This window comes from Alligator sinensis, unplaced genomic scaffold (genome assembly GCF_000455745.1).
Source record: "Alligator sinensis unplaced genomic scaffold, ASM45574v1 scaffold243_1, whole genome shotgun sequence".
NCBI classification, from domain to species: Eukaryota; Metazoa; Chordata; order Crocodylia; family Alligatoridae; genus Alligator; species Alligator sinensis.
Window position 1 is genome coordinate 1,767,522 of NW_005841841.1, and position 12,665 is coordinate 1,780,186.

Sequence of the window (12,665 nt, forward strand, 5' to 3'; positions counted from 1 at the left end):
CCCACCCCCCGGGCAGACAAGCCATGGCTCTCCCCTGCCCCGTCTGGGCAGCGCCCCCAGCCCCACTCCCTTTCTCATCATGGGGGCGTCCATCTGCCCCCCCTTCCCTCCCCCACATTCCTTCCCCCACACCAGACTTACCAGCCAGATGCTGGGCTGCAAGCTGCTGGGCTGCACTCCTGGCCCCGTGCATGCTGCAACTGCATGCATGTATGGGGCATTTATCAGCCACATTATCTACCACATCAGGCAAAAAGAACCAATTTCTAATATAGTCAGTTTTCTTTGTATCGGTGCCGATCCCCACCTCTGCTATAGTGTACTGACATGTTCTTTTCAGAAGATGCATCTAGTTGTATTTATATCTATATCTATTTCTATATCTGTCTTCCCAACAAATCTATCCTGGTCACCCTAGAAGTAACTTACAGATTTTAGTTCCATCATTACATTTGGGTAGAGGCAATACCTCTGCCTGAAATAGCTCTCCTCTTCATTAAAAATTTCGTTGAAGTTGAATGCTTTATATTTTTGAATCAACAAATACCATCACTGATCTATATTTTTCACTCTTTAGTAGAACAGTTGTTTTTAATGGGCACATCTGCTTTAATTTGGGAGACCACTTCTGAAATGGGTTGTTTAACTTGCCACAAGGCTTTTAAACCTGATGAGGTTCCCTGTCTTAACTTTGGACTTACCTTTTCTTTAAGGAAGTTTGCCCATGCCAGTGTATTTAACAGGAGACTGTTGGGACTCTGAGAATTGAAAGCTGGTTTTAACACAGCCTTAAATACAGGTTTCTCCAGCTGCTTAGGACCAAAGTTTTCCAAGCAAACTGACTTGTTGAATTCTTACCAAAGACTTCAGTAAATGTTGGTATTAAATTCCTTTCCACGATGACTGAAAGTAGTCATGTATTAGGTTTGCTTTGATATGACTTCTACCATTTGTTTCTTAATTCTGCTTTAGAATACAAATTTCACTTCACTACAAGAGAAATTTTAGGACACAGTGCATTCTACCTCCTCTCGTTATCTCCCATTATTGCCATCAGTTAGTAAATACCAAAGGTGGAGAGAATGGGCTCATGTCACTCATTTCACATACTGAAAAATAAGATAGCTATATGTAAGATTTGAGAGTAAATTGAATAAAGGAAATTAAATCTTGCAGCAGTTGAAAGTTAAGTTCAGTGTCTAAAAATTATGGTAATTGGCGTGTACAATAATAGTGTATTTTGCATCCCTTCTCCCCCGCCACAAATAAGACATGCACCTTGTTTTGAGAATGCAGAAAAGAGATCTCTTCATGGCTGTCATGGCTGAAAGCCCATCTTATGGAGCAGGGGCAAAGACTACCCTTCAGCTCATTCACCCTCCCCTGGCTGCTCAGGTAAAAGCTAGAGTTTTAACCCCTAGAGTTTAGCTGTTGCTAAATTGGCTGTACAGACAAAAATGACTGCCAATTTGACAGCAGCTATGAGAGGGTTAAAACTCTAGTTCCCACTCTGAAGAGTGGATTTCACCCCTCTTGCATGCTGGTAGGAGAGAAACACAGTCCTTGGCAGCCATGAGAGTATCTCCATGCTTCTGTTTGATGCAGAAATCAGCTTATCTGCTTAAGAGAGAGACCCCAATTTTAGAGAGCTAATTATTTGGGGAAAGGTGTGTGTGGTATGTAAGTAAATACAGTTTTAATATCTCTGTCTTGGCTATGTTAAAACTTCTGCTTGGACACTCACCTAGTTGCTCTGTTCGAGTCCTTTTACACTGGGCTTACGTGTTCTTAAACTTCCTTTGGTGTGGGAAGAGTCTAGCATGTGTGTGTGCTTGCGTGCATGCGCGCGCGCTCTCTGTCGCTCTCCTTCTCCCTCCCCGGCACATGTTCTTTGCCCAGGCTGTCTCTTACCTGTTCGTAGAAATGGGACTTCACAGTCCAGCTGCTGTAGACCACCTGGATCAGTTCTGACACCCAATAACTTTTTTTGTACTTCATTTACCAGTGCTCCAGGCTTGTAGACAGTCCAGGTACAATTTTCTTTTTTCTTCAGAAACGCATGACAGTGGAAAAATTAACTTACATTTTGTAAAGGCATTTAATAAAATTATTTTTTTTAGTTTGGAAAGCATAAGAAATAGATGATAAAAACAGAATAGAAGCAATTGAAAAAATAATGTAATATCTCTGCTCTATCCCTGTCCTCCTCTCTCTTGAAGCTGCGGCAGTTAATGTTGCCACTGTTCTTCCTCTGACAAATTTCCAGGCCCTAAATTTTCAGACCCCTGGGGAGCTTGATGGGCCAACTTCATGCGACACAACCCTATGGGCCAGATTCAGCCCATGGGCCAATTAAGCCCCACTGCTTTTGACTATTTCTAGGATTCACCAAATCTCATGGTGACATGGATCTTTGTGTTCTGTGGCCCAAGTTATGGGATGTCTGTCTGTTTCCTGCAACCAGCTTCACTCTTCCTTAGCAGCTCGATAAATAAATGAGACCATTCTTTTGTAAAGGTGTACCCCTTTCTTCCATCAGTTTACCCCAGGCTCTTTTGGTCTTTTAAACCCCTACCCTGTTACTTCTGTTTCTTTGTTCTTTAGTTTGGAGAACATCCATTTCTCCTTTCTGTGAAGATAAATTTGGTTGAACTGGTTTTCTAACTACAACACCATCTTTTAACATATGTATGGTCAGCTAGAGACCGGTTAACAGCTTTTTTTTTGTCCTGTAGCTCATTCCAGACAGAGTCATGAACCAGGGCAAAGATCTTTTCATTGTGTTTGATACAATATGCAATGAGGCATTTATCAATATGATTTCATAAAATTAACCAGAATTCTTAAATTGTGAATAGACAGATTTTGCAAGTCATCATAGTTTCTGTCAATGGAGTTGATTTGCCAGGCTCCTTGAAAAATATGGTAATCTGCCCAATCCTTATAAAAATTAAAAAACCTTCACTTGACTCTAATGACCTGTCCAATTATTAGCTGCTCTTAGCATCTGAGATATTGTTTAGGAAGTGTTTGCTATATACACCCCGGGGAATTACAGAATTATGCACCAGTGTGATTTTTGTGCATAAAACATATGACAGTGCATAATCACATAATATTGCATAATTTAACTCCGGCGGGCTCTGTGCTTCCATCTCCATGGGGCTCTTAGCACTCCAGCTGGGAGCCCCATGTGGAGACACCGAGTGCAGTGGTGCACGACTGGACAGCTGGTGAGTGGGGAGGGGAGCGCCTGCCTGCAGGGGGGGTTTGTGGGTGGGTGTGGGGCCTCCACCCCATTTCCCCCGCCTATCCCCCCCCCCCCCCCCCCATGGTGCACAGTCCTTGCTGCTGGCAGGCCCCTTAGGATGCTCATGGCTATGGCAAGCAGAGCCCCAGAGCGGCACAGAGCTGGCCCGGCCTACTGGCATGTGCCTTCAGGCCAGACTGGACTGGCTCTGTGAGTTTGACACCTGATTTAGCAGATAGTTAGGGACTAACCTTTTTGGCAGGCATGGCACATGTTAGTCCCATGCCCTCCCTAAGTGCCACTGTGATCACCTTCATCTGAAATGTAGTTAGCTGTGTTAGCCTGAAGTCAAATAGAAGGCAGGGTAGATTTGCATTTTATGGACCTTCCAAAGCTTTCCTAGACTGAAGCTAACTTAATCAGATGTTGTGAAAGGTTGCTGTGTATAAGGAGGAGAGAAATTTGAATATAAAAACAGTAAGGGGGGATAGACGAGAGATAGGGAGGCAAGCATGCATGCAATAAACCCACAGAAACAAAGGAGTTACAAAAGCTAATCCTGGCAATAGGATAAATCTATAGTCCCTCTTTAAATTGTACTTAACACAATAGAGTCTGTGGATGATTTCTTTTTCTGCAGTTTCTAATTTAAATCAGTTTTTAAAGGTTTGCTGCCTGAGAAGAGCCACCCACAGGTGGAATGTCCAGGGAAGTTAGTGTACTGCCCCAGGCCTCCGTGTCTTTCTGCAGCTGATGTCACATCAGTGCTTGTTTATTGTATGATGTAGGAATTGCCCTCTCTGTCTGGTGTAGACAGCAGATGGACACTGTGAGCAGATGATGGCATATATAACATGGGTAGAATTACAAGTGAATGAACCAGGAGAGATGATACTATGACGTGATTTTCTGCCTAGGCAGTTTTACTTACCTGGCAGGGCAGATGCCCTTCTTCTCGGCCTTGAATGGCTTGGTGTAGTTAGAGGGTGAAGGCCTGTCCTTTGCACTGCAGGCAGGCTGAGTCCTTCAAGAGTCTACAAATTTCAGTGTAAAGAAGAGGAGACCTAGAGGGGACTTAAAAGCAGCCTTCAACTACCTGAAGCAGGGTTCAAAAGATGATGGAGCTAGACTGTTCTCAGTGGTGGGCGATGACAGAACAAGGAGTGAAGGTCTCAAGTTGCAGCAAGGGAAGTTTAGGTTAGATATTAGGAAGAATTTCCAGTAAAACACTGGAACAGGTTACCCAGAGAGGTGGTGGTGGTAGAAGCTCCATCCCTGGAGGTTTTCAAAACCCGGCTAGACAAAGTTTTGGCTGGGATGATCTAGTTGGGGATGGTCCTGCTTTGAGCAGAGGGTTGGACGAAATGACCACCTTGAGGTCCCTTCCAACCCTAACTTTCTATGATTTTATGAAATGCCTCCAAACATGAGAATCTTGGCTACACAATTTATGGTGACAGTGGGGGAGTGCTCTCAGGATTTTCCCCTTGCTTGCTCCTTTGGCCTTTTGGCTAGGGGCAAGTGAGACTAGGGAGCATCTGAACTCCACAATCTTCAGGCTTGGGTCTTGCATGTAGGATACCTACTGTGGACTTGGGAGTATCTGAAGCCCCAGGCTGAAGAGTCTGGGATGTAGGATACTTGCTGGTTGTAGCGCCACACATTCCTGAACCACTGAGCTCTGTTCAGTTGATATAATTGGTAGGTGATTTGGCCTAAAACACAAAATTAAAAAAAAAATTATAATCCATGTTATTCGGTCCAGTGATGATGTGGTTGATCCAGTCTGCTGCTCAGCTTCCTGCTTCCTGCCCTGTGGGTGCATCTACACGAGACGCTACACAACCATAGCGATGAGCTACAGTTACGTAGCTCGTCATTAAGATGACATAGCATTGGCAGGCACAAACTGTGATGTCGACGTTACAGTGCCAACCCGTGGGCCACCAGGACTGCACTGTAATGGCTGTTACTGCGCAGTCATTTAGTACTAAAGCAAGTACTAAATGACTGCACGGTAATGACTACACAGTCAGGGGCACAAGGCGATGCACTCTGTGTTCCCTGGCTAATCGAGTCTGCTTTCTGCTCCCCCCCATCTTCCACTGTTCTGCCTGTCTCCTCCCCAATTTGCTGCATGCCACACATGCAGGCTGCCTATGCCACTCATGCCACAGTTTAGCCATAGCAAAGCTCCCCCTGACCACCCAACAGCAGCAGAAGCAGTGGCATGGAGTTGTGCCCCTTGCTGCAGCCAAGTGGGCAGAGGGCACGTCGCCATAGCAGCATGGAGCTCCCAGCAGTGGTACAAGCCTCCCTGCCAAGCCCCACTCTGCCCTGCCACTCTGGATCTTGCCCCCTGGGCTTCAGAGGCCCGGGTTGGGGGAAGTAGGATCAGGGCAGGGAGCCTCGAACCCACAGTAGGCAGCCTGCATCCACCTGCCCCCATGGGCTTCACTCTAGATGTGCTGCCTGTTGGGAAGAGGGAGCTGGGCTCCGTGCTCCACTCTTCCCCAGCTTCTGCTTCTTTCCACAGGCAGAAGCCAGGGCTTGGGTGCTGCTGCGGGGGTGCAGAGGACTGCAGACCTAGGTCCCTGGCCCTGTAGCCTTGGCAACTGGGGGCCCCCTCTGGCAGGGCTGGAGGGAGAGGGGGACTGTGAGTGGGGAGTGAGGAGTAACAGCAGGGCCAAGGAGGCTGTGGCATGGGAGTGGGGGGCAATGGCATGGGCAGGGCACTGGCATGTCCAGGCTGCTCAGCACCACAAAGCAGTGTCAGGGGACAGCCGCAGCTGGACCCACATCCTAGTGAGTGAAGGAGGCAGGGAGCACTCTGATTTTTTTCCATAAAAAACCCAAGATAAAATGTAAAAATGTATAGGTATTTAGAATTAATTTTATTATAGTTATTGAGGCACTGGTAAACTTCCAAATTGCTTTGTGACTGTAAATATACCAATAAAACATTGTGTTCAATTGATACTTACATATATATAGTAGTATTTCATTTTACTCACGGATCTTGGGGTTTTAAATCAGAGAATTTATTATTTTTAACAGCGAAAACCAGTTCTTCAGTTTAAGTTCGTAAGGTTTTGGGAAAGGTACTCTGTACTCCAAATATAAAGTATTATGTTGATTATATTAATTGAGAAATTAGTTAAGTATGCTTTGGTCAGAAATATATATCTTGAACTGAAGTTTCATTGGATTTTATGGTTCTTAGTCATTTAGAGAAGTAAAATAAGAGTATGAAAATGTGTTGTTGTTTTTAATAAAGTGCTTCAAAAGGCACAAAAATAAAATGAATATTAACTACATATTCGTACCACTTCCTCTGATACCTAACTGCTGCTGATTCATATCACAAATGTGACCTGATATATATAACAGTAGCATTGTTTTTCTTTCTGGGTGGTTTAGCACATTTTAGATGCTTTGCTTCCTCCCAGTAACACATGGCAAAAGACCCCAAGCCACGAAAGCATTATAATTTATCTTCTCCAATAAAGAAGCTGCATATAGGTAATTCTAGATCAATGGTTCTGTAGCAAAGAGAAATGAAAGCTTAAGGGTGCAGACACATAACACACTTAATATGAAGTAATTTGCCCCAGATTTTACTCTGTAGGAAGGAGCAAATGATAGCTGACTTTCCTAAGCTAGGTTTCCCAAGTAGGCAGTATTATAGTACCTGGCCACTAGGTGGCAGGGAAGCCTGCGTCTACATTGAGCAAATAATGGTCTAGGGAGCACACTGGAAACAGACCTAGGACCAGTAAATCATCACTGTTTACGCTGGTGTTTGGCTACTTCTCATTTTCTGCAGGGTAATCTTGCATTGGAGTTGAGCAACTTATAGTGATATAAGACTATGGGTTGTAAGGTTGTGGGTCATTCTACGCAAAAGTAAATGTGTTTTGTGTCCACATCCTAAAACTTAATACCTGAAGTTATTGACTGACATTTTTCCTTTTAACGACAGGCCAAAATATCCAGTAAAGATAAAATATTGATGACAAGTTTTACTCTTCTAGAATTTGAACTGATGTATTGGAAAGGGAAGAGGCCTTTTCATGGAGCCTAGCAGTAATGCAGTGAAAAAGCACGCTGATAATAAAGGGAAGAAAAATTTTAAAAGTGTGCTGCATGGGATTATTTTTAAGATTATCTAGAAAGAAGACAGTAATTTAATTTGAATATTCTGTATTGCTAAAGATTTTTTTAGTTTAATCATGATTTTTGTTCTGATTTTATAGAAATATTGAAAAAAGAGGGTATCCAAATTGAAGTATTATAGTTCAAATTGGCGACATTTTTATTACATTGGTGAGCGCTTGATATATACTGATCATTAGTATCTTTGATTCTTTTTCCCCCATCCACCTATTAACCCAATTTTTAAGAATGTAATCGCCATAATATGCCTACTCTTTAATGGTTTTTAAAATGATTATTGCTCTAGCAGGGGGAGAGTAATTGCTGTCTTTTGTATTAAAAGACTACTTTCCAGTGAGATTTAACACGATCTCAGTGCATAAAGATCAATTATATGGGCTGCATGGAATTCCATAACTTTGTATTTTAGAAAAAGAAGTTTATATAATGTATTAATTTTTCTTTTCCACTCACAGTTATGATTTTCTGCCTTTGAATTTGTTTAAAAAGAAATTTGCATTTCCTAGGAAGCCATGCTCTTAAATTCCAGTGTAAAATAGTTTGTCATCATCTCAATTTTATTTTAGAAGTTAGTCTGTTTGGGAAATAATGTCAAAGATGTCTGCACCTTCCCACACAATGTTATTCATTCTCTCTCTGTCTCCCTCTCCCTTTCCCCACTTACTGTAAACTGGATGTGTCCAACTAATCTATTGCATTTTCAAGACGGCTAATACAGTATTCTATCATCTTTTTACAGATCTGAAGAGGGAAGCCAGTATTTGTCACATGCTGAAACATCCCCATATTGTTGAATTATTGGAAACATACAGTTCAGATGGAATGCTTTACATGGTTTTCGAGTTGTAAGTTTTCCTTTTTCATTTCATCACTATTTATTACTATTTGTTAAATAATGACATGTTAAACATGGAATCAGACTAAATTAATCTCATTTTGAATTTAGGCTAATTTTAGTTGTAGATTAAATTGATAATGTTCTCAAATATCAAAGAGTACTTTTTAAATACTTAACTTATACTTAAAATAGGTTGCATTGAAAATTCACTGAAAATTTCATTTTGTTAATTTCTTTCCTAAGAGGTATGGAAATCATTACATTTATATAATTAGACACAAATTGACCTAAATTTACTTCACAGATGGATTTTTTTAATTACAGCTGAAAACAGCAATTGGCCAACATTTTTTCAAAGCTAGGTTTCTAAGTATTGTCTCCTTAATCTGGTTTTTTGATGTGTATAGAAGTAGCCTATTTTTTAAGGATTGTTTTTGTTTCTTTGTTTTTGATTATTATGTCACCCTAAATGCTTGCCCAAAGAGCAAGAACTTAGTGTTTCAAAGAGATGCCCAGGCTTGGACTCTGACAGGCTTTAAGGGGAAGAGAGAGTTCCAAGCATTGTCAACAAGTGCTTGGCAATGACCCCCTACTTGTTTTTGCCAAGCAGACTCGATGCACTAAAGTAGGACATTGTTCTTGGCATCCCAATGGGGCATAAAGTAGAAGGTGTGGTCCCTTAGGTATGTAGAGACCAAATTGTTGAGGGCCTTATAGGTCAAAACCAGTACCTTGAATTCTATACAGAAAACTACTGAGAGCCAGTTCAGATTCTGGAGCACTAGGTTACGTGCTTCTGACAAATTCCTCACCTTCCTTCCCTCCCCCCAGGATAAAGTGGGCTACCATGTTCTGCACCAGCTGTAGACATTCACTGAAGTCAGGCCCTTTTAAGAGCATATCGCAGTAGTCTGTCCTTGAGGTTCTGATGGTAGCTAAATCAGTCCAAAATAAAGGGTGGGGGGTAGCTTTGGCTCCTATTGACTTGAGAATTGAAATAATTCAACCCCTTTAAAAGCGTGGTCTGATTTTTAAGGTGTCTTAAGAATTTTGGAACCTAACTTTAGGCACTCATTAATGAGGTTATGTGATAGGATGCCTATGATAGCAAGAAGCTAGAGTCAGTGGTGAAAATTCCTTTCAGTTTCTTGTATTTATGAAATGTTGGTCGTTTCTTATCAAAATGATAGCCATTGTTCATGTTGATATGAGAACAAAGTCACATTAACAATGTTTTCCTTTCCTATCTTAATTTACAAAACAAGTTAATGGCCTTTTTAAGTAGTATTTCTTTGTGCTGAAAAATGTTTTCAAAATTGAAATGTCCAGGATAGAATGAAAAGGACACCAAAAATTAAACTTAAATCTTTAATGCATTTCTACCTCCACCTGCTGGTTAGAAGAATGTTATTCAGGGATGGGAGTGGTACAAAAGTATTTAATTTGTATACAGAAGCATTTCTGTAAAGGGGAGATAAAGGAAGGAATTGTGATTACAAAACAAAAATATAATAATATTTTTTAAAGTTCCTTATTCTAGGACATGGAAAGAAGTACTTATTTCCTTATTCTAGAAAAAAGCAGAAATACTTTTCAGTGTTGGGTTTGATATTTGATAGGGTTGTATAGTGGAGACAAGAGTTGCATCAGTTTAATGGGTGGAATATATGTTTGGGTCATTAAGGGATAAGAACAAAAGGGTAACATGAAAAATGTATAGAAATGACCTTCTGACTTTAGTTTGAGTTACTACTCCTAACTTATGATGTAATGTTCTTTTCTAAGTTCTTCAAATAATTCCTGAGCATTGTTTCATTTTTGTACTGCTGGAATAAATAAATAAAAAACTCAGAACTTTACTGGAGCAGTTTATTTCTACCTCTTCATATGTTTGTTTGAAGAAAAAAAAAAAAGGTGGTGGGAAGAACTATTTTGGAAGTATGAAATCAGTTTAGCTATTATTGACGTACGGAAGAGTAGACAAAAAACTTCTTAGCAATTTAAAAACCTTTTTACTCACCTGTCTCCATTTTTCTTAAAGTTACACAAAGCAAGTGTATTTAACAAAGAAGGGAAAGTGGACCCAAAAAAATGGATGCTTCCATTTCTAATCACTTAGAAGAGGAGAAGGTGATTAGGGACAGTCAGCAAGGGCAAGTCATGCCTGATTGCCTTCTATGTTGAGGTGACTGGCTCTGTAGATTCTGGGAGAACAGTGGATCCTTGACTTCAGCAAGGTTTTTGATACAGTCTCCCACAACATTCTTGCAAGCAAGCTAAGGAAGTATGGGTTAGGTGGATAGAAAACTGGCTGGATTGTCGGGCTCAGAAGGTAATAATGGCTCAATGTCTAGTTCGCAGCTGGTAACAAGTAGAGTGTCCCTGGGGTCAGTCTTGGGGCTGATTTTGTTCAATATCTTCACCAATGACCTGGAAGATGTGATGGAGTTGCAACCTCAGCAGATTTGCAAATGAAACTAAGCTGCAGGGGAGCAGTAGATACTCTGGAGGGTAGGGCTGGGATTCAGAGAAACCTTGACAAATTAGAGGATTGGACCAAAAGAAATCTCATGAGGTTCAATAGTGCAAAGTCCTGCACTTAGGACGGAACAGTCCCTTGCACTGGTACAGGCTGGGGACCGACTGGCTAAGCAGCTGATGTACAGAAAAGGACCTTGGGATTACAGTGAAGCTGAAAATGAGCCAACAGTGTGCCCTTATTGCTAGGAAGGCTAATGGCAAATTGGGCTGCATTAGTAGGAGCATTGTCAGCAGATTGAGGGAAGTGATTCTTCCTCTCTATTCAGCACTGGTGAGGCTGCATCTAGAGTCCAGTGTCCAGTTTGGGGTCCCCCACTAAAGAAAGAATGTAAACAAATTGGAGAGAGTCCAGCAGAGAGAAAGAAAATGTTTAGGAGGCTGGGGCACATGACTTCTGCAGAGAAGCTGAGGGAACTAGCTTTATTTAGTTTGGAGAAGATAAGATTGAGGGGGGATGTAATAGCAAACTTCAACTGCCTGAAAGGTGGATCCAAAGAGGAAAGGTCTAAAACTGTTTTCAGTAGTGGCAGATGACAGAACCAGGAACAATGGTCTCAAGTTGCAGCAAGGGAGGCTTAGGTTGGATATTTGGAAAAGCTTTTTCACTAGTATGGTAGTAAAACACTGGGGCAGGCTGCCCAGACAGGTGGTGGAATCTCATTCCTTGGAGGTTTTTAAGACCCGGATAAACAAAGCCTTGGCTGGGATGATCTAGTTGGGGGTGGCTCTGCTTTAAGCAGGGGCTTGGGCTAGATGATCCCCTGAGGTTCCTTCCAATCCTAATTTTCTGTGATTCTGTGAAGGAGTTCAAATCTGAAATTATGGAACTACTATAATATGCAGCCTATTGTGAAAAACAGCCTTGGTGCTAGAGGACTGAAGGGTTGCCAGTGTAGTTCTAGCCCTTAAAAAAGGCTCTGGGGGAGCTACAGGCTCTAGATTTCAATTTCTGTTCCTGGCAAATTGGGAGGAGGAGTAATTTATAGTAATAGTCCTCAGTGTCTAGTTAAGAGGAAGTATCAAGCAGGGTTCTCCAGGGTCTGGTATTGTTCTGGGTTTGATATTGTTTGCCATCTTCACTGATGATTAAGATGATGGGACTGAGAGCACATACAACAAATTTACAGATCACACCAAGTTGAATGGAGATGTACATGCTCTGGAGGGTATAGCAGCAATCCAGAATGACTTGTATAAACTAGAAAAATGGTTTACAGTCAACCAGATGAAACTCATCCAGGACAAGTACAAAGTCCTGCACTTGGGACAAAATAATTGCATGTACAAATACAGACTGGTGAATGACTGTGTAGGCTGCAGTACTGCAAAGGATCTGGGGTGTTAACATAAACTGAATATGAGCCAACAGTGTGCTCTTGTTGCAGAAAAGGGGCCAACAGTATACTGGATTGTATTAACAGTAGGGCTGTGCAAAATGGCTATGTTTCGTTTCCGTTTCAGATTTGGCCATTTCGGAGAGACAGTGATTTGTTTCAGATCGCTGTTCCATTTCAATTCAGCTGAATCTGTTTCAGAGTTTCGACACTGTTTTGGTGCTGATTCGGATCAGCCAAGGAGAAGCAGGCACAGCTGGGTGGCTGCAGGTTCTCCCATGGCTTCTCCAGCTGTACCTACCTCTCCCTGGAGTGGAGGAAAAACCCCCCGGGGCTGCCGTGCCCGGCCTCATCCCCCTGCCCAGCCCCAGCCTCCCAGAACTTAAAAAAAGAAAAAGCCCCGCACTCACTGGCTGCAGCAGCAGCAATCAGGGCCTCATCTCCACTGCGCCATGCTGTGTGGGGGGGCTCTGCCATGAGCCCCCAGAGGCCCCAATCGCTGCTGCTGCAGCCAGTGAGGGCAGAG

The 12,665-nt window shown here is 42.2% G+C and overlaps 1 protein-coding gene across 7 annotated transcripts in view; it reads left to right on the forward strand.

Annotated features, from left to right (window-relative positions):
- CASK (calcium/calmodulin dependent serine protein kinase) overlaps nucleotides 1–12,665 on the forward strand; it is a 353,223-nt gene that overhangs the window by 123,494 nt on the left and 217,064 nt on the right. For all 7 annotated transcript variants that reach the window (XM_025204952.1, XM_014520563.2, XM_025204959.1 and 4 more), the window contains exon 3: nucleotides 8,166–8,271. In XM_025204952.1, the coding sequence (XP_025060737.1) occupies nucleotides 8,166–8,271 (106 nt within the window). The remainder of the gene's footprint in view (nucleotides 1–8,165; nucleotides 8,272–12,665) is intronic.